The 25,266-nt window shown below is 47.8% G+C and overlaps 9 protein-coding genes across 9 annotated transcripts; 4 read left to right on the top strand and 5 right to left on the bottom strand.

Annotated features, from left to right (window-relative positions):
* Positions 1-496: 496 nt before the first annotated feature.
* On the top strand, positions 497-2,043 carry ANOM_001938 (glycoside hydrolase family 76 protein; the record flags this gene model as incomplete). Its single annotated transcript, XM_015547195.1, has 4 exons — positions 497-596; positions 658-905; positions 971-1,420; positions 1,474-2,043. 4 exons carry the CDS (start codon positions 497-499, stop codon positions 2,041-2,043), a joined length of 1,368 nt encoding a protein of 455 aa, XP_015410468.1.
* An 898-nt stretch (positions 2,044-2,941) lies between these two features.
* On the bottom strand, positions 2,942-4,352 carry ANOM_001937 (uncharacterized protein; the record flags this gene model as incomplete). Its single annotated transcript, XM_015547194.1, has 6 exons — positions 2,942-3,219; positions 3,423-3,487; positions 3,550-3,929; positions 3,989-4,056; positions 4,113-4,149; positions 4,209-4,352. 6 exons carry the CDS (start codon positions 4,350-4,352, stop codon positions 2,942-2,944), a joined length of 972 nt encoding a protein of 323 aa, XP_015410473.1.
* A 3,835-nt stretch (positions 4,353-8,187) lies between these two features.
* On the top strand, positions 8,188-11,208 carry ANOM_001936 (phosphatidylinositol-3,5-bisphosphate 5-phosphatase; the record flags this gene model as incomplete). Its single annotated transcript, XM_015547193.1, has 1 exon — positions 8,188-11,208. One exon carries the CDS (start codon positions 8,188-8,190, stop codon positions 11,206-11,208), a length of 3,021 nt encoding a protein of 1,006 aa, XP_015410472.1.
* A 176-nt stretch (positions 11,209-11,384) lies between these two features.
* Positions 11,385-15,125, bottom strand: ANOM_001935 (uncharacterized protein; the record flags this gene model as incomplete). Its single annotated transcript, XM_015547192.1, has 7 exons — positions 11,385-12,386; positions 12,441-12,901; positions 12,953-13,112; positions 13,799-14,364; positions 14,421-14,568; positions 14,626-14,939; positions 14,993-15,125. 7 exons carry the CDS (start codon positions 15,123-15,125, stop codon positions 11,385-11,387), a joined length of 2,784 nt encoding a protein of 927 aa, XP_015410471.1.
* A 383-nt stretch (positions 15,126-15,508) lies between these two features.
* On the top strand, positions 15,509-16,581 carry ANOM_001934 (caleosin family protein; the record flags this gene model as incomplete). The annotated part of the gene is made up of 5 exons (XM_015547191.1): positions 15,509-15,745; positions 15,813-16,037; positions 16,091-16,252; positions 16,315-16,407; positions 16,471-16,581. 5 exons carry the CDS (start codon positions 15,509-15,511, stop codon positions 16,579-16,581), a joined length of 828 nt encoding a protein of 275 aa, XP_015410470.1.
* A 432-nt stretch (positions 16,582-17,013) lies between these two features.
* ANOM_001933 (hemerythrin domain-containing protein) lies at positions 17,014-17,645 on the bottom strand (the record flags this gene model as incomplete). The annotated part of the gene is made up of 2 exons (XM_015547190.1): positions 17,014-17,358; positions 17,412-17,645. The coding sequence occupies 2 exons, from the start codon at positions 17,643-17,645 to the stop codon at positions 17,014-17,016; spliced, it is 579 nt and encodes a 192-aa protein (XP_015410477.1).
* A 1,571-nt stretch (positions 17,646-19,216) lies between these two features.
* Positions 19,217-20,939, top strand: ANOM_001932 (trehalose-6-phosphate synthase; the record flags this gene model as incomplete). The annotated part of the gene is made up of 6 exons (XM_015547189.1): positions 19,217-19,330; positions 19,393-19,507; positions 19,572-19,941; positions 20,018-20,391; positions 20,441-20,783; positions 20,844-20,939. 6 exons carry the CDS (start codon positions 19,217-19,219, stop codon positions 20,896-20,898), a joined length of 1,371 nt encoding a protein of 456 aa, XP_015410476.1. The 3' UTR covers positions 20,899-20,939.
* A 429-nt stretch (positions 20,940-21,368) lies between these two features.
* ANOM_001931 (PP2C family serine/threonine-protein phosphatase) lies at positions 21,369-22,630 on the bottom strand (the record flags this gene model as incomplete). Its single annotated transcript, XM_015547188.1, has 5 exons — positions 22,491-22,630; positions 22,325-22,437; positions 21,975-22,269; positions 21,812-21,914; positions 21,369-21,742 (listed from the first exon to the last, which is right to left on the bottom strand). The coding sequence occupies exons 1-5, from the start codon at positions 22,551-22,553 to the stop codon at positions 21,369-21,371; spliced, it is 948 nt and encodes a 315-aa protein (XP_015410475.1). The 5' UTR covers positions 22,554-22,630.
* Positions 22,631-22,939: 309 nt separating this feature from the next.
* ANOM_001930 (tRNA adenylyltransferase) lies at positions 22,940-24,659 on the bottom strand (the record flags this gene model as incomplete). Its single annotated transcript, XM_015547187.1, has 3 exons — positions 22,940-23,190; positions 23,253-23,801; positions 23,852-24,659. 3 exons carry the CDS (start codon positions 24,657-24,659, stop codon positions 22,940-22,942), a joined length of 1,608 nt encoding a protein of 535 aa, XP_015410474.1.
* Between the last annotated feature and the right edge of the window lie 607 nt (positions 24,660-25,266).

Below are 25,266 nucleotides of genomic sequence, written 5' to 3'. Positions count from 1 at the left end.
GAACGTCCATTGGTTACTCCAGACTACTTCAAAATACCCACACTGAGATAAAAATACCATAAACCACCTAGACTGACCCAGTCTTACATGTAGTGATCCCTTTTTAGGCTAGTGATCAGGGTTCGCAGTAGACCCTGTCAGGCTAAGCGGAAGCTCCCGCCTGAAAAGACTAGGGCTCCGACGTTAGCGTCGTGTATAGGATCACTAGTTTGATGGGCCTCATCGGATGTCTCAGTTTCTGACTGCATAAGCGAAATTGGACCCGCCATTCTGGAATGATTGGGTGCTTGGATTAGCCTCGCAGTAATCAGATTAAAGAATGATCCCCCTGAATTTTTCCCTATTTGCACTCGAGTCCATGGAGTTCGTATCCGTGGTTCGCCAGGCATAAAGCGGTTTATTCAAGATTCTTGATAAAGATCTGCTATGCGAGTATCCGTTCCAATTTCTATATTGTAAAACATCGACGGGTCCCAGACGTCTATAACAGGCACAAATGCACTGTCTAAGCTTCTGCCAAGTTGGCTTGGCTGTCTTGGTATTCCTCTCTGGGCAAGGAGCTCTAGCCGGTCTGGGAATCGATGTGAATAATGTCGGTATGGATGGGGCTTTAATACAAATGGATTAAGAAATACATCTTGACTCACTGCTCGGTAGACTCCTTGAAGCAGGCCGGCAAGGCAGTTGCTGCTCCCATGATGGATTTCTACAAGAAGAACGAAACTGAAGGCATTCCTGGAAAACTAACCGACACATGGTATGTGGCCGGAAGCATGTTCATGACATTGATCCAGTACTGGCAGGCGTCGGGCGACGACACCTATAACGCTGTCGTGTCGCATGATTTAATGTTCCAGGCGGGCGAGAATTATGATTACTATTCAAAGAATGTTAGCGACTGGCTGGTGCGTTGTCCCCTCCTGTGTCTGTAAGTGCTATACTACTGTACAAGATCATTAACTGTCGCCAGGGCAATGATGACCAAATGTTCTGGGGTCTCGCAACCATTACAGCCTCCGAGGCCGGATTCCCGGAGATCTCCGGCAAGCCCTCGTGGACATCTCTTGCCCGCGTGGTGTTCAACATGGAAGTAGAGCGATGGGATGAATCGGCCTGCAACGGCGGCATGCGGTGGCAGCTCTGGCCCTACCAGGAGGGCTACACCATGAAAAACGCCATCTCCAACGGTGGGCTCTTCGAGCTTGCCGCCCGACTTGCGCGATTCACTAAGAACGAGACCTATGCAGAATGGGCAGACCGCATCTGGGACTGGTCTGCGGGCTCGCCACTTTTACAGACCGATCGCTGGTATGTCGCCGACTCAACGTCCAATTTGAATAACTGCAGCGATGCAGGAGACCAGCAGTGGTCTTACAACTACGGGACGTATCTCGCCGGGGCAGCGTTCATGTATAATCATGTGAGTAGTTCTAGTACTCTTATCGGGATGTGGAGGCTGACTGACAATACCAGACGAACGGTTCAGACAAGTGGCTCAAGCGCGTCGACGGCCTGCTGGGCTCTGTATTGACGACCTTCTTCCCCAAGGAAGGCAATGGCGTTGTCCTCTCCGAGGTCGCCTGTGAACCCATCTTAACATGCGACCGGAACCAGCTGGGCTTCAAGGGATACGTTTCCATGTGGCTCGCGTTCACTGCCATTCTGGTTCCCTCGACGAGAGAGCGCATCACGCCGAAGCTGCAAGGGTCCGCCGCGGCTATCTCGAAGCAGTGTTCTGGAGGGGACCAAAACCTCTGTGGAGAACGGTGGTATTCAACTGAGCCGGCGGGCCCAACCGGTTTGGAGGTGCAGATGGCTGCGCTTGGTGGTATCACGAGCAATCTAATGCTCTTTGAGGCGCAATCACCCAAGACTATTGAGTCCAATCCAGATGCTACAGAGACTGAGATTGACCACCATAATGACGAGGAGCCGAATAAGCCTAAGCCGATCACTACTGGTGATCGGGCTGGGGCAGGGATTATCACGGCCGTGGTCGCAGTAGCGGTGGCTGGTACTGTCGTATGGATGATAATCCCGTAGGGGTTGGGCGTTGGCGAAATGGACAAGACCGTTCTTGCAACTGATAAAACAAATTATCATCCATACCACAATGTCTGTATACTCAAGATTATGACATAGCGTTTGTTACGTTTCCCTCTTTTGGTATTATCCTTACTTTGTCTGGCGTTCATGTATTCCATATACTGTGGGAATGGTGCTAGTTTGTTGCATCTGCTAATTTGATAAGAGATACAAAGGCCTAGCCACATCCATACCATATCGCACACAATGTGCTCCGCTGTCAGCGTATAGTACGCGGAGCAATCTATTTCCCAATTTCAATCAAGATTGGGGGCTTGTAATCCAATTTATATTCTTTCTCATGCGCATTCCGGTTAACATCAACCGGTGTATCGGTCCCAACCTCGATATATCGTTGTGTGGCCCATGCCGTGTCCTGGTGTGGTCTATCCTTGACTGTGTTGCATTAATATGCTGTATCTTAGGGTGCATTAGTTTCGATGGGATATACCGGTGCTTTGACATGAACTGTCATAGATCTGAGATAATCGATCGACAATCGATCTTCGGTGGGTCAGATCGCCATATGCTACGGTATATTAAGTGGGCTCGGCAGTACAAATAATATGCTGGTAGTTGTTTGAAGCTCTTCAGCAGCCCGAATTCAATATTATTTCATCTACTTTAACTCACGATTGCAGTAATACCGGAAATGGTTTTCATAATTGTAGACCATCGCTCTAAGATGAGGGTTTCGGCGTTCGTCAGCCCTACCAGAACTACAAGGAAGTTTTCTTAATACGTGCCTTTTCTTTGTGTTTGGCAACTTGAGAGGCCTTACTCTTTTTTATGCATCTTTAGATTACTCGCTGAAAGGAAAAAGAAGAAAAAGAAATTGATCCAGCATAGAATCTGTCTATACATGCCCTGGCGGTAGGGTTGGGTCTCCTAATGTGCTCCGACCAGATGGCACCGTCAAGCACTCTGTGAGAGGCGATAACTCCAAGTCGTTGTTCTCCACTGAGGGAGGCTTAACCAAGGAGCGCTGATCAGATAGGGTTGTACGGGTGTCCTGGCTCGGTAGAGTGCTGATCCCTTGTGGGAAACTAACACTGTCCCACACCTTGAATACGCGTCGACGGACGGGCGTTGGACTGTCATTATTAACATTGTTCTGGGGACCTGACTGTCCCTCTGACCAACACGAACAGTTAAATCTATGGCAGACTATCCGTATCACCGGGGTTATGGTGGGCAGACATGCGCATACTATACCCACCGCACATTCAATGACTGACCATATCGTTGATGGCCCGATGGTTCCTTATCCACAGGTCCGATTAGAGGAAGATTCAGTCTCCTGCAACAGTGGGGAAAGATACTGAAGATGCACATACCAGGGACATTGTGTGGTGAATACAGGAATAGAGTGGTAAATCGATAAATACTCACACCGACAACGCTTCCAGGAGGATGTGTCAGCATCAGTCCACCAGGTGGCCAACAGATTCCACGACCACTTACAAAATACCAAGCATAAAGATGCCAATGAGAGACAGACGGTAGAGGACGCTCCTGTGTAATTGCCAACAAGATCGAACGGGCAGCGATAAAATGGCAACATCAGTGAGAATATTGGGTAGTGCGACACAGTAGAAGGCTAGTTGCAGACTGATGCAATGACCAGGAATGTCGATATCCCACGCCTTGGCCACTGGCGTGCACTGGAAAATGGCTGCCGGTACGAAAGCAGTGGCCCAGAGCGTGACAACTGCACCACAGATCATCGCGCCCACGCGAAACAGCCGAGAGATGTTGGTGAAAATACGGCGATACATCATCAAAATTGAAAGCTTGATGGTCAAGAGATTTATCACATAAAATATCTCAAAGACATAGAGCAGCTAGACCAACATAGATGATCAATGATAAATTCCACCTCTGGTCCACCGAGAGGACTTACTTTGGCCACCATCAGCGAGCTTTCAGCAGGGAGATCCACCTTGTTGTATCCCAATCCATAATGAATCACTAACTTGACTATCAGCACCGACCTCGAAAGAGATCCACCAGGGGGCCCACCTTACTTCCCAGAGCAATGCCGGAGATTGTGAAGAGCAAAGCCTTCACACGAACATTTTGTTAGTATTGAACTTAGGCAGAGTCACCGACTGCGGACCTACCAAGCTTGCAACAATGAGATAGTCATCCACGCCAACAGTCACTTGGCGGATCTGTCGAGCGACGAATCGAAGCGCAATGCTGATGACGGCAAGCACATTGACGGCGATGACATTGTTCCGAAACCCATCCGACTGAGAGTTCATTGCTTATTCTTTTTATTGTTGTGGTCACCCATCTCAGTCAAGGTGGGTGAGGGGATGACGAAGGGATCTTAAATAAAACACAATCAAGGGAATGTGCCGGAAGGCTATGCAGAAAGCGAGGAGACATGTCCAGTTGCAAGGAGAAAGTATTAGACGTGTCTCAAAAACACACCATTATCATCGGTGATCCGTGCACATTCCCACCGAGCAGACATCCGAAGCTGAAGGCTATTGGCTCTTCGGTATGTGATAGTAGATGGAGATGATCCTCCGCACTCTTCACGATGTTCGCTATTTCCCGTCATTCGTGCACTGGCTCTTAGCCCACTGTGCGATTGTTTGCATTATGATACTTGTCAGGCGTGGCTAGATAGGAGTCTTAACTCCTCTGTAGATCGTATCCTGATTGAGCCCCCCCAGATCGCCAATTCCAACCACAAAAAAGGCAACTGTTCGGCATACATTCTTGATTGCCAATCATACTGCATATAGTTAGATTAGAGCCTACAAGAAGCTGCATATAAGAGACTATATCGCACGCACCAGGCCAGGCGTTTCACACGGTTCGGTCTGCCTCGTAACCTCTAAGGGCCGCTTGTTTCTGTTCTCTCCCATATACAACCTCCGCATACCATGGGTCAACGTTCGACCGATGCCCTCAGTAGCTGATCTGTTGCCTGCTCATGGTAATCCTGCCCCTCTGTGCATACATTGTAACGTTATGTTACAGCAACTGCAAGTTGTACCCCCAGCGTACAGGAGACCTTTTATACCTCTCGCACTTATCTAATATGGAGCAATGGCGTCACGGTTACAAATCAGAAATGTCTCCGAGATACTTCTACTCTAGGAAGCTAGAACGGCTGCTATTCACTTTGTGAGGAGCAAAAACTGGGGCACCCACTCTGGGTGCTGGACGCACCTCCCCTTCACATAAGGTAACATATCGAAGGACCTCGTCCTAGTTTGTAAAGAGCATAATCTTTGTACCAGTGGAAATAGGAGTAAGACCACGAGAAAGGACAAGCAGCTGAGATTAGTTGAAAGAACAACAAGCCCACGTTTGCATAGTTACAAAACGACGAAAGGAAATTGTAACAAAGAAATGAAACCAGCTGTCGAGCCCCTATACTTTCTTTTATAGAAGTCTATGTCAATCCCTTAGCTATATTTAATTGGTCAATATAATAGTATGTTGGTGTTGGTAAACTTGGCAATATTTTACATTCTCGATTTAGACCACCGTAGTTGCCTAGAGGGATACCAGGATCTTCTGTCTGGCCATTGACATAAATAGCCAGCATAGAGTAAAGGCTGCTTGTTTATAAGGTTCAAAATAGCCTCTACTATGCAATTCAACCCCTGCTCTATGTATTCAAATGCATTTACCAATGTTAAAGCTGTTTCCTCACGGCGAACCGTGATCTAATTTGGTTTGGCTCAGAATGGATTGGACAGATTGTGAATTTCAAAAAGCCCCTTTGTTCTTGGATGATTGTCGAGAAGCTTTTGGAAAATATAGAATGCTATATGAAACAGGATTTTGAAATAAGCAAATTCTACTCGGAATCTTCCAGTATCTTCGTCTGCGAAGATACCAACACGTCGATTCGGGCTATCATGAAAGTTCGAATGCAGTACGCACACCCCTTCTTTTCAAGTTTATTTCAAGCTAATGGAATGTAAAGAATTCCATACTATGAAGCTAGAGAGTTTCACTCGCATGAGAGGGCTCAACAAGCAGTGGGGAATATGTGTGCCCGAGCTAAATCTGAAGCTGAAGCCCTCGAGACCCTGACTATTAGGAAATGCCCTTCTACTCCTACTCTAATAGCCTGGAAACATGAAATCCAAGACGAAGATGGTTGTGTTCCTGGTGGCTTTGTGGATTATATTGTGATGGAGAGACTCAAAGGGATAACACTTTCACTGGAAAAGGTCCATCACCTAACGGCCGAGCGAAAACAATGTCTGCGAATAGCATTTAAGGAAGCATACGAGTAAGACACTTGGGGTTGTGTGACTTGGTATCTACGACTCACGGCTTTCTGTAGGAACTGCCTTCAACGTGGCGTTGTACACCTGGACAAAGCTGCCCGAATTCTCATTTGGGATGAGGAGAACGCGCGATGGTATGTAACTCATCTATTGATAAGAGTATTCAATCAAGTTTACGATCCATTGTTATTATTACAGCTACCTCATTGACTGGGAAATCTGGCGACGGCAAAGGGAAGGTGAGGAGTGGAATGATGGCCAATATCGATTTTGGGGATTGGATTAGTTTGTTTCAGTAGCACAAGAATTGATTGGAGTACTTGTCTTTTGCTTGTAAGGTCGTTAATCGGTCACCCACGGCACCTTACCTTGTGTAGACCATGTTTAGACGATTCTACGTACTTAAACGAGCCGATCATTAGGGTAACCACCCGCGGATGGGGTCGTCATGCTGCCGCTCAGCACCATATGAGGGCATGTTCTTTTGGTCGGCTGGTTTGCCGTCATAATCTTTGCTTGGGGTCGGAGGTATACATGACAAGTCCATTTCCATAATCACAACCACGTTGACCATTGTTTCCAGTTTCCTGCGTCAGTCGTTGCGTTGCCGTGTTGGTACGGCCCTGGAGGGTCAGGTTCCGACGACAGCCCAGCGGGGGATGATGGCTGGGACGGGACAGTGCATATCTGTAGATTGTAACAGAAGAACTGGTCAATAGCACCGGCCCGAACATGTTGTCCAAGACTTCACCCCGGACTCTATGTCTATCTTCACCGATAAGGGATGCTGGAACAACAACGCTGCCACCTGTGATAACTGCAGAGTCGTCAAGTATAAGGAAAAAGGTATTGATTCATACTACTGCTTGTTTGATTATCTGGTAAACTAATTTCTTTTAGGCCCTGTCTATGGTATCTTCCACTCAGATGCCCTGTTGGAAGCGTGAGTTTTACTAGCTTCAATAGTCGATTTTGTTAACATGTCTGATATGGAGGGATTCCGTATATTAGAAAATTGATATTTCACTGTGCATAGCTTAACTGAAACTTAACGACGATTTGGCTTATGGACTATCTAAATAAGCGATGCTGCTTGGAGAAGCGATATTAGAATCGTAATTCTAAATTTTGTATGGAAGAGTTGCACAATGCCACCGAAAAGATCTTCTTGATAGTATCATGCATTTGTACCTTGCCATACTCAATATCGCTACTATGTCTAGTCCTGCGGAGATTTCAATAGATAAATACAGAGAGAGAACACTAAGGAATAGTATACGAGATCTGTAACTCTCTAGTTTTTATAATCTTCCTTTACTCCTTTCGTATCCCGAAGAAAAACATTAACTAAACAGATATCCAGTACTATTATGTTTGGACAGAGGTCAAGTCCCGGAAGGCTGTAGACTTGTCATCATTTCTTGTTTCTTGATTGCTGGCTAAGTATTTAATTGGACTGCAAACGTGCAACAGGACGGCCGCGAGAGTTGGGTATATTTCTTGTCGACCCAACTGCAAATAGTGTAATACTATCCAGTGATAATATTATTGTAGGCCACTAGTACCGTTATATTACCAGTATATTACATCATGTAGTCGCACTTAGAGCTTGATAGGCGTATCTTGGGTATCGTACGGTAAGACAACACATGACGTCCTTTATCTTATCTCAATCAACCAACATCAACAACAAACTTGCATCTTCCTTCAACTCCTCTTTGGAACCTCCTTCACCACCAAACCATGGTGATCATTGACAATGATTCTCTAGATCTTCTTGGTAGAACCTCATGTCCTAGCACTTGATGTCTAGCCCCATCTTCCTCAGTCTACAGACATGGAGAGTCTTGAAGAAATCACCCGTCCTTGCGATCCCGCTGAAGGAACCGTTGATGACGGCTCTTCCAGGACCCCATCAGTTGCTGATCAGAGCTTGGCGAACTCACTAGTGGGTTTAAATATAGGGAGCGCAGATGCATCGTTTAAATCCACGTCCAGCAACAAAGTATCCGAAGAGCAGGCAGACCGGAAATTCCCCGATCAAGAAGACGGCTCGATACCCCCAACCAGAGTGCTCCCGCCTTATGCTCCAGTGCCATACAACCCACCGTCGGCAGCTGCAATAAGCGATGACGGAGGAGATGAGGATGAAGAGCCATGTATCGCAACTTCTTTCGAGAGAGACTCTACCCCTACCTCCCTTCAAAAGCAGCGGTCGATGTTCTTCGATAACGGCGAAGAAGGTATCAATCGGATGCATAAATTCTCTCTGTACGAAACGGCAACACGATTCTATATGGTCGGTATGGACTTGTCGGACACCCGCTTCAGGATTTTGAAAATCGATCGAACGACCGAGACAGGTGATCTGAACGTTGCTGAAGACGATATTGTGTACAGCAAGAGAGAAATGAGTCAGTTACTAGATGCTATTGACGATGGCAATAAAATATCTGGCGGCCTAAAGCTGAGGTGCAGCGCATGGGCTATGCTGGGATTCATCAGGTTTACCGGTACATACTATATGCTTCTTGTGACTAAAAGGAGTCAAGTTGCCATGATCGGTGGCCATTATGTCTACCAAATTGATGGGACCGAATTGATCTCCCTGACCAACCCAAGCACCTCAAAGCTCAGACCGGATAAGAACCCTGAAGAGGCTAGATATATCGCTATTCTGAATAACCTTGACTTAACTCGCTCGTTCTATTTCAGCTACTCTTACGATATCACCCACACATTGCAGCGCAATATCTGTCGAGAACGCAGAGCCCACCAAGATGGCTACCCGATGCCTTCTCAGCAAGACTACAACACAATGTTCATATGGAATCATCACCTTCTTGGCCCTGCCATCGAGAATCTGAAGAACCCTTTTGAGTGGTGCCTGCCTATCATCCATGGATATGTTGAACAAGCGAAGATGTCTATATACGGCCGCTTGGTTTACATCACTATTATCGCTCGTCGGTCTCGATTCTTTGCGGGAGCGCGCTTCCTGAAGCGAGGTGCCAACGACCTGGGTTATGTCGCCAATGACGTTGAGACTGAGCAAATCGTGTCTGAAATGACAACCACCTCATTCCACGCCGCCGGCCCCGACCTTTATGCAAATCCTCTCTACACTTCCTATGTCCAGCACCGGGGAAGCATTCCTCTCTACTGGACGCAGGAAAATTCCGGCGTATCTCCGAAGCCCGGTATTGAATTAAACCTGGTCGACCCATTCTATTCTGCCGCAGCGTTGCATTTTGATAATTTGTTCGAGAGATACGGGGCCCCGATCTATGTCCTGAACCTGATAAAGTCCAGAGAGCGCACCCCACGAGAGTCAAAGCTTCTTAAGGAATACACCAATGCCATAAACTATCTCAACCAATTCTTGCCGGAAGACAAAAAGCTTATCTACAAGCCCTGGGATATGAGTCGAGCCGCGAAGAGCCGTGATCAGGATGTTATAGGAACACTTGAAGAAATTGCGGGCGAGATTATCCCCAAGACCGGCTTTTTCAAGAATGGGCATGATGCAGAGTCTGGCCTAAGGTTACAAAATGGTGTTGCAAGGACAAACTGTATTGATTGCCTGGATCGCACCAATGCCGCTCAATTTGTGATTGGAAAACGGGCACTTGGCCACCAGCTTCATGCGCTCGGAATTATCGAGGGTACAACGGTGGAATATGACACAGATGCGGTCAATCTGTTTACTGACATGTGGCATGACCACGGTGATACCATTGCAATCCAATATGGAGGGTCGCATCTAGTCAACACAATGGCCACGTACCGAAAGATCAATCAATGGAGCAGCCATTCACGGGATATGGTGGAGAGTTTCAAGAGGTACTATAATAACTCGTTTTTGGATGCGCAGCGACAGGAGGCATACAACCTTTTCCTTGGCAATTATATCTTTTCGCAGGGTCAGCCAATGCTTTGGGATTTATCAACCGACTATTACTTGCACCACGCTAATCCAAAGTCCTGGTCAAATAAGCCACGACCCAACTATATACACTGGTTTACACCTGATAATCTTAAAGAAAAAGAGCTGCCGCCGCCACCATCCCCGCCTAAGGAGTCTCTGTCTCGATACGACGATTACTGGCTCGAATACTACAGGCCATTGGCTGTTTCATCATTCTCGAAGATCTTCTCCTACAAGATGAACTCTACGCTTCGGTATCTCCCCTTCCGTCCTTCGTCGGGGGCGCTGTATGATCTCAGTCCCTTTGTGGCTCGAATCCCAAATGAGCAGGTCAACAGAGAACGTCAACAGCAACAGCGGAGCGTCAAGATACAGGAGCCAGACTTTGTCCGAGATCGTCCGGAAAGGATACGTTTTGACAATGTTACACCTGGGCCAAATTGGCATCTCTCTGCTAATACAGGGTCTGGAATCATGAGAGACTCATCATTTGGGGCTTCGCAGCCCAGCAATTACACTCAGCGCTCCACACCTAGCAAAGCGCAAATCTCCCAGTGGACCTTGGGCCAATTGGTGAATGACTCCTTGAACCCCTCGGTCACATCCGCGGAGGCAGAGGAGTATGAACGCTATATCAATCATCCCTTGAAGGTACCTCTTGTCGTAACTTCTAGGGACGAGCTTACAGCCACTTCTGCTCGCGAGCGAGAATCAAACTTGGATTTGATCGAGTATGTCAATAAATGCAACATTGAAGACTCCGCTCTCAAGGCCAACGCGGATCTCAACATGGCAGACTACGCCGAGTTCCTCAATATATCGGACGAAGGACTCTCAGTTTCGGCAGAGGATCATGAAATGAAGCGTTACAAGCGCTATCGGCAATGGTTGAGGGGCAAGAGTCTTTTCAAGCAGCGAGTTGACATTTGACAGCTGTATATTTCTGCACCACGATTCATGAACATAAACTAATGACGCGATACCCACACGCACCACGTCTATATTAGCGTTCGCAAGTCTTAGCTTAGCATGTTAGTTACTACCAAACCATTATTTCCCATGACATGATCATACATAAGAAATTCTATAAACAAGAAACTAACCACCTACGCCTCCCCAAAAAAGCCCCCATCATTAGCATCAATCTCCTCCAACAAAAGACCACGTAAACTCTCCTCCGCATCAACCAACTCTTGCAATTCCTTTTCCAGATTCTCCTTCGCCTCCAACTGATCCTCCCCACCGTCTTCTTGAATCGAATGCCGCAAAGCGAACTTCAGCAAATAAACCACACCCCTCAACTCCTTCTTAATCCTCTCCATACCCGCGCCCTCACTCCCAGACAATCCACCCCTTTTACCCCGATCCACAATCTCCCTCTCCTCCTCACAAACATGAAGCCAGCACGCGCACACCGCACCCAATATCTCTCCCCGCCACATCCACACCCGCGGATGCGCATTCAAAACCACCACCCTTGCAACCTCCACGCCACCCAAAAGCAAGGGCGGATACGCCGTTCCAAACGGATTCGCCAGCGTATCATGCACCAGAGGCACAATCTCCCGCAGGAACTTCGTCGTATGGATCCCCAGCTCTCCCAGGACAGCCACCACCTGCTCCAGAAGCAGCGTCGAGAGACGCGGATACGGGAATGATGCCAGGTCCGGTGATAGAGACGTCGGGTTCGTGGAGCTTATGTGGTGGAATGAGGGGATGAGGTTTTCGCGGAGGGTGGTTGTGAGACGGGATATGTAGGTTGCGAGTTTGTTGGATTGTGTTTGGGTTTGTGAGGAGGGGGTGTTGGTGTAGGTTGTTTTTTGGAGGGTGAGCAGGGCTGGGTAGGCTTCTTTTAGAAGGCTGATGGAGTCGGGTTCGGGGGTTATGGTGGGGAGGGAGAGGAGGCAGGGTTTTAAGGCGTCTTCGAAGACGGAGGTTAGGTTTGTGCGGTGCAGGATTGGGGATTGGGTTTCTTGGATGGGGGTTAGGAGTTTTCTGAGCAGGGCGCAGCCTTGTGTTTTGATGGCGGTTGTGTCGTCGTCGATTAGGGCTAGGATTGGGGGGACGAGCAGGGGGAAGTGGGCTTCGAGATTGGTTTGGTTGGTAGGCTGGGGGTGGTTGTTAGTGCTGTGGTTATGTTGGGGAAGAGGGGGAAGACGTACTTTGTATTGCTGGATTATCCAGGAGAGGACGGTCATGGCGTAGATATCTTGGATCTTCCATGGCTTGGTTTCTGGGTCTAGAATGCTGGCGTCAAATCGGGGTAATGGGACCGGGTGGAAGTTCTTGCGTCCTGCGGAGGTGATAGCTGGGTTTCTGGTCTTTGCGAAGAGTGGTCTGATTCTGTCCTTGAGGATCCTTTCGATTACGGACCAGAAGGTAGCGTTCGTTTCTGGGTTTGTAGCAGTTGCTGAAGCGAAAGGATCCAGTAGGGTAGTGGCACATGTGAATGCGTCTTGCGGTGTCCACGGATCTTCCGTAGATGAGAAGCTGGCTAATGCAATCACAACGTCTGCCGCACTCTCGGCTTTGGATATTGGGAGTGATTCAGCCAATAAGGACAGCACGGACAAGGCAATCTTCGACCTTACTTGGTCTTCCAAGATAGCATCTTTCTGTTCTACTATGGCAGTTAGAACAGCTATTCATCAGGTCAAGCCGAATCTTGACTCACCATCCGATGGTTCTTCTATCTGAGCATAAACTGGGGACGGAAGTGCAGCATCGCTTGCCCAGGCATATATCTTATTTGCAGCAACCTGGTCAGCACCGGATAGGTCTTTCGGACCCCGGGCTTTTAAGAAGTTATATGCGACAAGGAGACTTTCGCATAGCTGAGGTATCATTAATATATGTTTATGTTCAACATAATCCATGCCGATATTTGCTTACGTCCAAATTACTTGTATTCCCTTGCGATGACACATCCTGCCATAGCAGATCTAATTTTTCAGGAAGTGCAATATTCTCTGTATGTGCTTCTGGGACAGTGGAAGTCGAATGCCGCTGTGACAGCGCCTCGTGGCACGCTTTCCGAAGTTCTTCCATTACCATTAATTACTAGCCGATGTTCACACACAGTTTGTCCTCCTGGTAAAAAATAAAAAGGGAAAAAGAGGAACACGAAGAAATGCAAAGGATATCATATGTAAATGAGCATTTGGTATTGGTTTACATAATGGGTGTGATTTGGAGATTCAAGGCAGGCGGTGGGAAATGGCAGTACCTAACACTTACACGTGACTGGACAAAAGGTATGTCGTCATTGTTGTCTCTCTTGGAGAAGACAATTACAACATCCTGCATATCGTGGAAGAATACTCCATGAACAAGCCACTCAGCGGATAAAATCACATTTCATTGATTAAGCATATATTGACTGTCTGGATATAAGACATTCAAGGTATAAAGCCTCATTAACATTTAATTAACATCGTTACACCTTGCTATCAAAAAGCTCCAATTCTGAGATCTCCACCTGGTCGTGGTTTCAGCCTATCTTAGCTGGCGCTCCGCGCACTGGTAGACCAGCCGCTTGATACAAAGCATCAATGCATTCCATCTGACAAATGCTATCCTCACCGGCGATCCAGTATGTGGGTGTTTTGCCTTTGACGACATCGACGAACGCCTCCAGCTGCCAGCGGTAAGTACTCCAATGCGAACTGCCACCTTTTCCACCGGTCGTCGTAACGTTGGCCCACAAAGGACCTCCTTTGTATTGTTTGTGGTAACGCGTCTGTCCCGTTGTCTTGTCGGTGACAGCGATGTAGTGATACAGATGTGGCATCATCGCATTGTAGAAGAAGATGATGGCCCGCTCAGTCTCCACTTCGATAGAAGGCAACTCCCAGAAGCGTGGCACAACGCCGGCAATCCACTGTCGTTCCATGTCGGTATAGATCTGGCTATGGACCTCGGTATCCCGAGGTCCGACGAAGGTCAGATAGGCGTACATGGCCGCGTCGACGCGTGGATCATCACTGGAGACGCGGACAGTAACAGAGTTGATGGCTTTAGGGTGCCGTGCGCGGAGAGCGTAACGAGTAAATGATAAGGCATACGTCATGTCCATGGCGGAGCCACCTAACGATGTCAGAGCAAGCAATAGTAGATTAACTTTTAAGAGTTAAAGCACTCACCACCTAGATCATACTGCCATCGGATATCTCCCTTTGGTACACCGGGACTAGCAGTCATCACGGCCTTCGTCCGCAGGATTCTTCCATGCTGGCCGGACTCTAGGATATGCCGCCATGCATGTGCTGCAGGGTGGAATTGCCAGTGGAACTATACGTGTGTCAGTCTACCCATTGCTTTCTACCTGAGGTGTCAGCATAGACCTACTGCTTCTTCAAGAGTCAATCCCTTCTCTTTTGCTAGGCTCACTAGGCCCTTTGCTTCATCTGCGTTCGATGTGAACGGCTTCTCACACAGCACATGCTTTCCAGCCTGCAGGGCCTTGGAAGTCCATTCATAATGCTGGCCGTTGGGGGTTGACACGTATACAATATCCACAGCAGGGTCATCCAAGAGATCCTGGTACGACCCGTAGGATTTGGTGATGTTGTACTGTTTTGCTGCCTGAGCGGCAGTCGCAGCATTGCGAGATGCAATAGCGTATAATATTACATCCGGGTGTGTTTCCACGGGATGGATAACTGATCCATCGTCACCAGCCATAATAATCTGCAGAAAAGCAGGGGCTACATACCTGCAACGGCGTTGATCTGCGCTGATGATAGAATCCCTAGCTTCAGCGCTTGGGGGGATTTACGGGGCTTGGAGAGAAGAAATGAAGAGAGATACTGATGGATGAAGGTTGCGCTTTGGGCGACAAGAGCCATATTTGGTATTAGTGTTTTCACAAGACACTGCTAAGTACTCCGGAATGCTGTGTAGATAGAGGGTGATTGTAAGACTATTATATTAGTTTACTGTATGATTTCGGAGGCCATCGAGAGACAGAAAACCGCAGCACAACAGTGGTCGACCGAAGACATTCGCAATGAATTGCATATTGGTAGCCTTATCAGCTGTACTCCTTTTACTACTTTTCCTATCATATGATGTGGAGCAGTACCTCAAAATGACGTTGGCGAGGACAGCAATCCCATGAATTCCATTGTGACGTCGAGCTTCGGCCAAGGATGATGTCACTTGGATCGTCTATTAAAGGGCTCCATTTCCCGGAAACAGTAAATCAACAACACTCACTATCTAGTCAAAGATGCCCTCCAAAGTAACCATCGACACGTCCCTGAAGGACGAAAAACATGCCATATCCAACGGCGACAGTCCCAGCATCACCGTGGTCGCTAAAGAAGCTCCGATTACCGTGAAACGGATACCCGCGACTCACATCAACGCAGCCATAGATAATCCCGGCGTCGCGCGCGCAGATGTCGCAGTATCCATTGACAAACCCTCCGGCGACCAAGAATGGGCCAGCAAGGTCCGGGGATACGTGCGTTCCCACAATGGCAACCATGGCATCCAACGAACTTACATATAGCTGACATACACGTGGATAGACCCCTCTCCAGCAACACGTCCTCTTCTGGGACCGTGACGGCGATGGAATGATCTTCCCATGGGATACCTATATCGGATTCCGGGAATTGGGTTTCAATATCCTCTTTTCACTCCTGGCGATGTTGATCATCAACATTAACTTTTCCTACCCGACTCGACTGGCATATAGCTGGCTCCCGGATCCGTGGTTTCGAGTTTACGTGCGCAGCGTACACAAGGCGAAGGTAGGTCCTTTTCCCCTTGGATAATAGCAGTTGGACTAACTGGTGCGCTCCAGCACGGTTCGGACAGTGGTACCTATGACCCTGAAGGCCGCTTCATCCCGCAGCTTTTCGAGAATCTGTTTGCGAAATGGGACTCGGATAATGATGGAGCATTGACGTTGCGTGAGCTGTTCCAGCTGATGCATGGCCACCGCTGCGCTGCTGATCCGTTCGGAGTAAGTGGCCATCGTTCTATAACTAGCATAAGTAGGTTATGCTAATCGCAAATCTTGTGCAGTGGGGTGCGGCTTTGTTCGAATGGGGAACTACATGGCTTCTCATACAGAAGGATGGAAAGGTTTACAAGGAGGATTTGCGTGCTGTGTATGATGTAGGTAACTGTTTTTCATATTTTTTATGGGTCTTTTGGATGAAGTGGACTAATCTGGGTTAGGGTTCTATATTCTGGAAGATTCGCGAGGCTCGGAAAACCAGCCCAGGTTGGACGCAAGGATTTGGACTCGGTGGAGATGGGTTTATAGGAAGTGAAAAGATATACTCATAAGGAGGCGGTTGATATACAGTAAGTTGCGAGGGTCGAGACTTGAGCGACGAGTGCAGAGAAGAGGAATAAACGTGTGCTATATACAAGTCCATGTAGAAACATAGAGCTTGAATATTATGTCTCTATTTGAAATGTACATACCGTCAACATCCTACTCATAAGAATCAGTAGTTTCCAGTAGTGCTAAAATTCATACTGGCACCATATATTATTTCAGTTATTCATTTTCAAGGCACATTCAACCCGCCGTCACAAGGCAAAGCGCCATTTCTCATAATCTGGACACATATATTCCATAGACACAACAAATTCAACAAAGCATAGACGCGACTATACATTATAATATCCAGGTACATACACCGCTGCCTAGAACCGTATCTCTCCAGCCTGACGTTGCTTCCTTCGTTACAATTTCATTGCGAGACAATATATTCATTCGGTAGACGGGTTAGGCATGGTAGAAGTCTCAGGCCATTTGCGGAACAGATCCGCCAGATGGTCAATGGGCGCTGCAAGAAGGCCCACAGCCGTCTCATACGGCGGCTTACTCGGAGCACTCGGGTGAGAGCGAGAAGGCACAAACATCTTGGTTCGACCAAACGACTCAGAAAGCTTCTCACTTTCTTCCGGGGACAGGCTCTCCTCTAAGGCGGGCAGATCCGTTGCTTCCTCTTCCTTGATATGCGACACGAGGTCCTCCATCAGGGCCTTGAGAGTCGGGATGAATTCTGCATCTGAAGCATTGAGATTCTGGAACTTTTTCAATTGTTCCTTAACCTGTCCTGCTGTGAGCTTCATTGTCTGGGTGGGATTTGTGTCGTATAACTCACGCTCTGGTGCTCCCTGCGATCCTTCTCGGCCAGAGCTTTACCATTGGCGACATTCTTCTCCATGGCGGGATAAATCACGAGCTCTTCGCCGATGGAATGACGAGCTAGTTCCCAGGTGAACAGGTTCTGATACCTTGTCTGCTCATCCTGGTCAGTTGATTGGGTGATCCGGTCATAATATTGTTCCAGTTCACGGTGATCCTCTTTGATTGCATCGCTAACACGGGGCGCCATTGATTGTTGCTCGAGAAGTTGTATGTCACTAAATATAGAGCACGGGGTGAATTGACTTGATTGCTAGTACTTGTATGGGTAATAGCCATACTGCCAGAGCAGGTCTTTAGACCCTTATATCCTGCCCTTCTGCTAGCAATCCAACGGTCAGACGCACACCTCAGTGAGATGTCATGGCGACGTTACAAATGCCACACAGCTAATTGGGCCATTCAATATTTACCCCAGAAGCCACCATTACAGGTGTATGAGTCGCAGGCTCGTCATTCTCTGCTTAGGTCACACAGCTCGCCCCAGGCCTCAATAGTCGGTGCATCTCTTCCATAGCTACAGGGTTCGAAGATCACGAGGACAGTCGGGTCCAATAGCAAGTGTGTGTTTGTCATACAACTTTTTATGGCCCAGGAGCCAGTCGTTTTGCCTTGATTTCCAATAGCCGGTCCCTGTGATGGATCTTCTGCAGGCTCTTTGGGGGAATTTTAGGGTTTGATACAAATGCCGAGCGACCCGGACCATAGATCGCGTCGGAACAATGACCGACAAGTGATGTAGGAGGAACATTCGCCAGAAGATAGACATGGGTGATGAAAGATGTAAAGAAGGATGTGTGACGTAGAGTGCCGCTTTACATCACTAGTTAGTAGGCCTTTAAAGGCATTCCTGAGGAAAGCTGAGAAGAACTGCAGATTACAAAATACTAGACACTAGAGGCTGCAAAGGATAAGCTATTTCAATGCTTCAGAGCCCAGAGACTGAATTCTGAAATAACATGCCATTAGCATATTACTTCCCATGAAAGTAAAGTTGTTTGTGTGAGCATCACCATTTGGGATAGGGTCTTATTCGGATCTGTACCCATCAACTGGTGGCATATTTTGGATGAGTATCAACGCTCCTATTCACGATAATATATCATATGTTGTCACTGAGAAATTGTTCCACAGAGGCAATAATCGAGAGACTAATCACAGATTCTGCATACTAATTCCCCTTTGGCAAAATAGCTTTTCCATGTTGCGGTACTCTCCAGCTATGTGCCGATAGGACCTTAGTCAGATTAGCTCTCGAGACTATCTCCAGTCAAGTATCAGTGCTACCACATGAGGATAACATAGCCCACACCATTGGCCTAAGCCTCTAAGGCAATCGGACATTTTCCGTATCCCTGAACTCTGATGCGGATCTACTCTCACCACTAAGATCTCCACTGCCTAGTCCTATATAGGACCGCCATTATATACTATGTAGCACAGCACCCCGCGCCACTTTCTAGCCATTGGCACAAGGAAGGCTGTTCCTAGAAAAATACTCGTAGCCAAGGATTGCTTTATCTTGGCTGTTGTTTTGCCAGCGTCCTCGTTATCATCATGACGTCATGTGTATACGCATCCTTCATTCACCACCAAAGACGCATCTTCACCGTAAATCAGGGATATCATGCTGGTCCTCTTATAGTAGTGCTACTGCAGACATAGTATTCTGGTCTAGAAAATAGCAAACATTTGAACCTGAGCTTTAGCGGTTAGATACACTCCAAACAATCAGCACTAGCTTCCTGTTCAACACTCAACATGGCGACGGAGAATGAGAAGAAGCGCGGGTTGATTATTGTCTCGAACCGTCTTCCACTATCAGTCAAGGAAGAAAACGGCACATACAAGTCCAGCCTATCCAGTGGTGGCCTTGTAACAGCCTGTCGGGTCTGACAAAGTCAACGAACTTCCGCTGGTTCGGCTGGCCTGGCAAGGCTATCGAGGACCCAGAGGAGCAGAAAAAGGTCTCAGATGCCCTGGCAGAGAATAGCGCAGTGGGCATTTTCTTGGACGAGCAATTGGCGCACGACCATTATAACAAGTTCTCGAGTATGCACCTCTCCTCCATACCATATCTATCGCCCAGTCACACTCACACACTAACCACCCATAGACTCTGTTCTCTGGCCCATCCTCCACTACCAATCTGGGGTCGCCTTCAATGAAGACGCGTGGGAGGCATATCAGCGTGTGAATGAGATCTTTGCTGATACCGTCGCCAAAGAAGCGGCTAACGGGGATCTTATCTGGGTTCATGATTACCATCTATTGCTCTTGCCTTCTCTCTTGCGTGAGCGACTCAAGAAGCAGGGGAAGAACTGCCCGATTGGATTTACATTGCATACGCCGTTTCCGGCGGAGGACTTTTGGCGGGCGATTCCTGTGCAGAAGGACTTACTCAAGGGCTTGCTTGCTTGCGACGTGATTGGCTTCCACACGGATGAGTATAGGCGGAACTTTACTGAGAGTTGTGCACGTAGTTTGTGAGTCTTGGGTTTCTCTTTATCTTTTTTTTTTTTTCGTCGGAATCTCCTGGTACATGTGCTGATAAAATTACAGGGGCGCGAATTCTGAAAACGAAAGCCAGCTTGAATATGAAGGACACACTGCCTGCGTTGGCACATTTGTGGTCGGGATCGACCCCCAGAAGTTCAATGACTCCATGCAGGATCCAGACGTCCAAAGGCGTATCAAAGAGCTGGAAAAGCGGTATGAAGATAAAACCGTCATTATCGGTGTAGATCGGTTGGATTACACCAAAGGTCTAGTTCAGAAGCTCGAGGGGTGGGACCATTTCCTGAAGACCTATCCCGAGCTGGAGGGAAAGGTCACCCTGATCCAAGTAGCTATACCCAGCCGTGAGGATGTGAAGGAGTATCAGGAGCTTGAGAAGGAGATTTCTACGCTTGTCGGCAAGATAAACGGGGAGCATGGTATGGAACCCACTTCTTCTCTCTCGGGCTTTGTGCTAAATAACGTTAGCTACGCCTGATGGGACACCGCTCATTTACATGCACCGGTCTGTATCTTTTACTGAATTGACGGCCTTGTACTGCATTTCTGATATATGTCTTCTCACCTCCCGAAGGGACGGCATGAACCTGGTTGCATCGGAATATGTGGCTTGTCAAGAGAATAAACATGGCGTTCTTGTGCTCTCTGAGCTTGCAGGCGCTGCATCCTTCATGTCTGAGGGCAGCGTTACCTTCCATCCCTCCAGCGTTCAGGAGCTGTCAGATGCTGTCCATCAAGCAATCACCATGGACGAGAAGGAGAGGAAGGAGCGATATGAGAATCTACGAGACTTTATTACCACCCACACAAGGTAATTTAGGACCTCATCCTTTTTATCCTTTGCTGAGCTAACTAATGTTTCTGTGAATAGTGCTAAGTGGGGAGAGGCCTTTATTCAAGCTCTATCTCGTCATGTCGAGAAGTAGGAGCTTTCGTTTTCTGTCTTTTAATCTCGTTCATTCTAACTCGTCCACGGGGTTCTTTTTTCTTCTTTTTCGTTTTCTCTCTTTTTCTCTCTTTTTATCCGAAGCGGCTTTACTTTCCATTTTCATATGATGCATGTCTCGTTTTTTTGAGCCTGGCGAGAGTGGCGAAGTGTCATAATGTAGTCGATATTAACTTGATTGAGCTCTATCGTGAGACTTCTTTTTTCCCCTTTTTCCTTGTTTATCTTAGTCGTCACGCAGTTGAATGGGATATGTTGGTTTTAGGGCATGACAATGCTTGTATATGCCTACAAAATAAAGCCTTTTCAGTGCAAGTGTCCATAGACGCTGTCTACTTGTTCTATCTTACAAGCATGATATCTATTCCACTCTCCTGTCCAAGGAACTTTAAATCCAAGGGCCTATTTACATGTCTACCCATATACACATCGAGAACAACAGACCACCACTCATGAGCTACCAATAAAAACCGCAATGCAAGTAGCATTATCACTACCCGGCACATCCGCAGTCTCGTCCACAATATACTTCGCAGACTCTGTTGCATTCAACCCAGACTGGTAGCACGTTAATAACCCGTGCACGATAATCTCATCGTCAAGCCCATTAGTCACGCCATCTGAGGTTAAGATCAAAACGTGCTGGTTCCCGTCATTCAGGTCGACTCGTGTCAGGTACGGTTCATTCGAGAGAAGACTCCGTTGCTCAGTGGACGACGTGATATCAGCCCGTATCTGCGCTTCATTGAGCGGGCCCGTCCCCGAGTTAATTAGAGGTTCCTTATACTGGAGATCACCCAGCGCCCGGGACATGTTCAGGGCACCTGTATTTATCCCCGTGTCAGTGGGAATCATGAACTGAATCTTTATTCATCGCACACAGGAACACTCACCTAGCCTTTCCGTCCCACTGTCCGTGTTGACCACACCCCCGGCATCCATGATTCGGTTCTTCTCGTCAGAATCGCCCGGCTTATGTGCCCTCGTTATCCGACGCTGTGTGGCAGTTAGATTAGGTCCCGTCTTCCCGGATGTATCAAATCGCGCATCACGTACGATATTAGTAGCCCCCTGACTCGAACCAGTATAATCTGCCAGTAGAATATGCGAATCACCCAAGTTGCCCACGACCAGAAAGCCCTGCGTCAAATTGACCAAGGCCAACGCAGCAGTCGACCCGGACGTCGCGAATTTCTCCTCGCCGTCGTGGAATCCTGTCAGCAGCTCCGCTTCTTCTTTCTCGATCGCTTCTTTGATGGCCTCTTCGTACCGACCGGATTTGAACTGCGGGCTTTCTTGTAGGAAGCGCTGGATGGTTTCATTAGCGTGTTTGGAGACTTTACTGGAGCCACTGTGGTTTTGGTTAGTTGGTTCATATCGAAGAAAGGTAAGGGGGTGGTATGTACTGTCCGTCGTAAACTGCGAAGAAGGCGATCTTGTCGTCGCCTGGGTTCGTGGAGAAGTTCTCGGGGAGGAGGAATGTGTATTGGTCTTGTTGCGTTGGTCGGGAGCCTATCGTCTATTGGGGTGTGAGTGTTGTGTTTCTTGGAGTTGGGAGATATGTGAGCGAACACTTGCGGCCCCTGCTTCCTCGATCGTTATTGTGCTTGAGATTGTAGTGGTTGTGGTGCTCATGTTGCAAGTCCGTTCTTCACGAGAAGTATTTTTGTGAGTGATTGTGTTGTGTATTATGTCTATGTCTATGTCTATTTATGTGGTCTTATAGGTTCGTTGTCAGGGATAATCATGGATTGACGTTGGTCTATGGATGGATGTTGATGCCGAATCGTGTGGATTTCATCTTACGTCAACGGCCAGCCACGCTTCGCTGTATGACGCTATTTTGCATGGTCTCGCTCCACTTTTACTTTCTTAGGAAACCCTGTTGCTTAATTGTGCAACTAGGGAGAATATATCCGGCAGATTGCAACTTGGGCAGCTGTTGCATACTCTGTTGACTGCTATAGGTTTTCTCACTTCTTGTTGTGTTTAGGTGGTTATGTTGTTGTAGGTTGACTCCGTCACTTCGAGCGTATGTCCAGCTCTTCCTTTCGGCTTGACACTTCTTCCAACGCCTTTGCCTTATCTGTGATCTCCGGGTGTAGCAGCTGCCACCGAATCACCATGTCCAAGGCCTTACTCATCCAAGGTCCTTTCGGAGCTGCAAGGTGCTGGGCAACCTCAACCCCGTTTACGATGGGTTTCATATCGTAGACGTTCTCCAGGTTGTGTTCTACGAGGTATGAGAGAAACTTGTTGTACTCTTGGATCACTACCAAGCACATATGAGTTAGTACAATCGGAAAGCGAAGGACAAAGGGGGAAGTATCTCACCTTTGTTGAACTCGCCTCCCTGCGCGACTTCTTGCAAGATCGCCAAGGTACAGCAAAGTCTCCAGTCCTTGTTCCATGTACGGATGTATAATCCAATTTGCTGTCTAATCTCTGCCGCGGTGCCACTCATGCGCTCCTCCAGAAGGGAGGATTTCACGCCCACGATAGAGCGCCAATGACAAGCCGCATCACGGAGTAGGTTGATCGTTTTGTTATCAGCGCGAAGGCTATCCTTAGCGACTTCCGCCGCGCGGGGAGGAAGTGGCTTTGCTTTGGGTCCTTGCGCCACGCGATCTGGCACCGTAGACCAGGGTGCGAATGCAGCGATCACCCAAGCATAATAAGCTTCTTGGGCGTCGCGAATAAGTAGGTCGCGCACACGTGCGATAGGTATCGAAGTGTCCTCGGAGTGTAATAACTCCTGCAGAGCATTGTAGGCCAGAGCCCAGGAAGATGTATCCACGCCGACATCATCTTGGTGGTTTGCAAAAATCGTCTGGTATAGTTCAAGGCGGTCAATAAATTGTAGAGCACCTCGGGGATCCGGTCCTATATGTTGTGAGTAGGTAGAGCATGGCTGCAGATAGAGGCTCTATTACCTTTGAGCATCTTCGTCATTTCGGTCCCCACGCGCTCTCTACTGATCTTCAGTTTGAGTGCTTCACTGATATCCTTGTTTTTCATGGCGTTCTCCGTATCTTCATCAATGCGATATCCTAATCGGCTGGCAAACCGAATGAGTCGCAGTACACGTAGCGGGTCATCCTTAAAGGTTTGATACGGCTCCATTGGTGTGCGGATTACTTGATCTCTCATATCTTCAAAGCCCCTCCGAGTAAAATCCTCTACTTTGGACTCGTTCAAATTATAAAAGAGGGCATTGATGGTTGCATCCCGGCGCATCGCGTCCTCCTCGGCCGTGCCAAACTCCATCTGGGGATTGCGACTATCATCCGAGTAGGTTTCCTTCCGTAGGTTGACCAAATCGATATCTAGCCCAAAGATCTTGGTAGTGACCGTTTCCAGGTGCTTTGACTTCTCTGGGTTAGCCTCAATTTTATGGAGACTGACGATAGCGTCCTTGAGTTCGCCATTGTTGTGGTTCTTCTTATACTTCTGCAGGTTTTCTGGGATATCTAAGTAGTCTTTAAGCAGAAGGCCGAATTGGTAGCCTGTCATGTTGTTTATGCCCACATCGATATCATGGCTATCAATGCCGAGCAGCTTGTCCCGCACCCAACCTCCTGTGAAACGCAGTACCGTGCGGGGGGTGTCCGCCGCATTGCCTCCTTCTGCAATCGTTCGTTCTCGTATATAGTCTGCGACATCTAGAAGAAGGGATTTCAAGGTGTTCTCGAGGGGCGTGAGTTGAATTATGGGAAGCGGCTGGTCGGATATCGCGGCCATTTCGTCCGAAAGGTTCTTGCGCAAGGTGGGGGAACAAATGCGTCTTCTTTTGGTAGCTCTCTCAGGAGAAGAGTTTCTAGATATCTCGTGGTTCATGGAATAATTGCACACAGTTGAGCGCCAGCGACAGATCGGTGGGTTTGATCTTAGTGGGGTGCTTCTGGTACTAGGCGGAATTCTTGTAGAATGAGTGGAAACATAGACAGTTCGCAGAAATTGTTGGGTGGGCTGAACTGATATATCTCAGGAAGGATGCGTAAAAAAGTGGGTTTGAACATGGATCGTTTCCATGACAGGAGGAAGTTACAGTATGACTCTATGGAGTTTGTTGTCGGTGCCCGCATTGATGACTCGAGTCATTCTGCCCGTCTTTTTTTATACTTTGCGATCAGGTAGCTGGGACCACCGCCTTCCGCCTTGTCGGCATTGAGATCATTTGGTCCTGGTCAATCACTGAAAAGAGAGTTAATGGAACCTGAATGAAATTTATTCCCCTTGCAGCTTTTTGAGTTTTCACTATAATTCCCTATGGGTCTCTTTGTCTCGAGAGAAATATATTTTCCGTAGCTTTAAGTCTACCTCGACTACCTGAAACCTCCATTTATTT

This window comes from Aspergillus nomiae (assembly GCF_001204775.2).
Source record: "Aspergillus nomiae NRRL 13137 chromosome Unknown contig00029, whole genome shotgun sequence".
Classification (NCBI taxonomy): domain Eukaryota; kingdom Fungi; phylum Ascomycota; class Eurotiomycetes; order Eurotiales; family Aspergillaceae; genus Aspergillus; species Aspergillus nomiae.
Note: the sequence above shows the minus strand (reverse complement) of the source record. Positions and strands in the feature narration are given on the sequence as shown.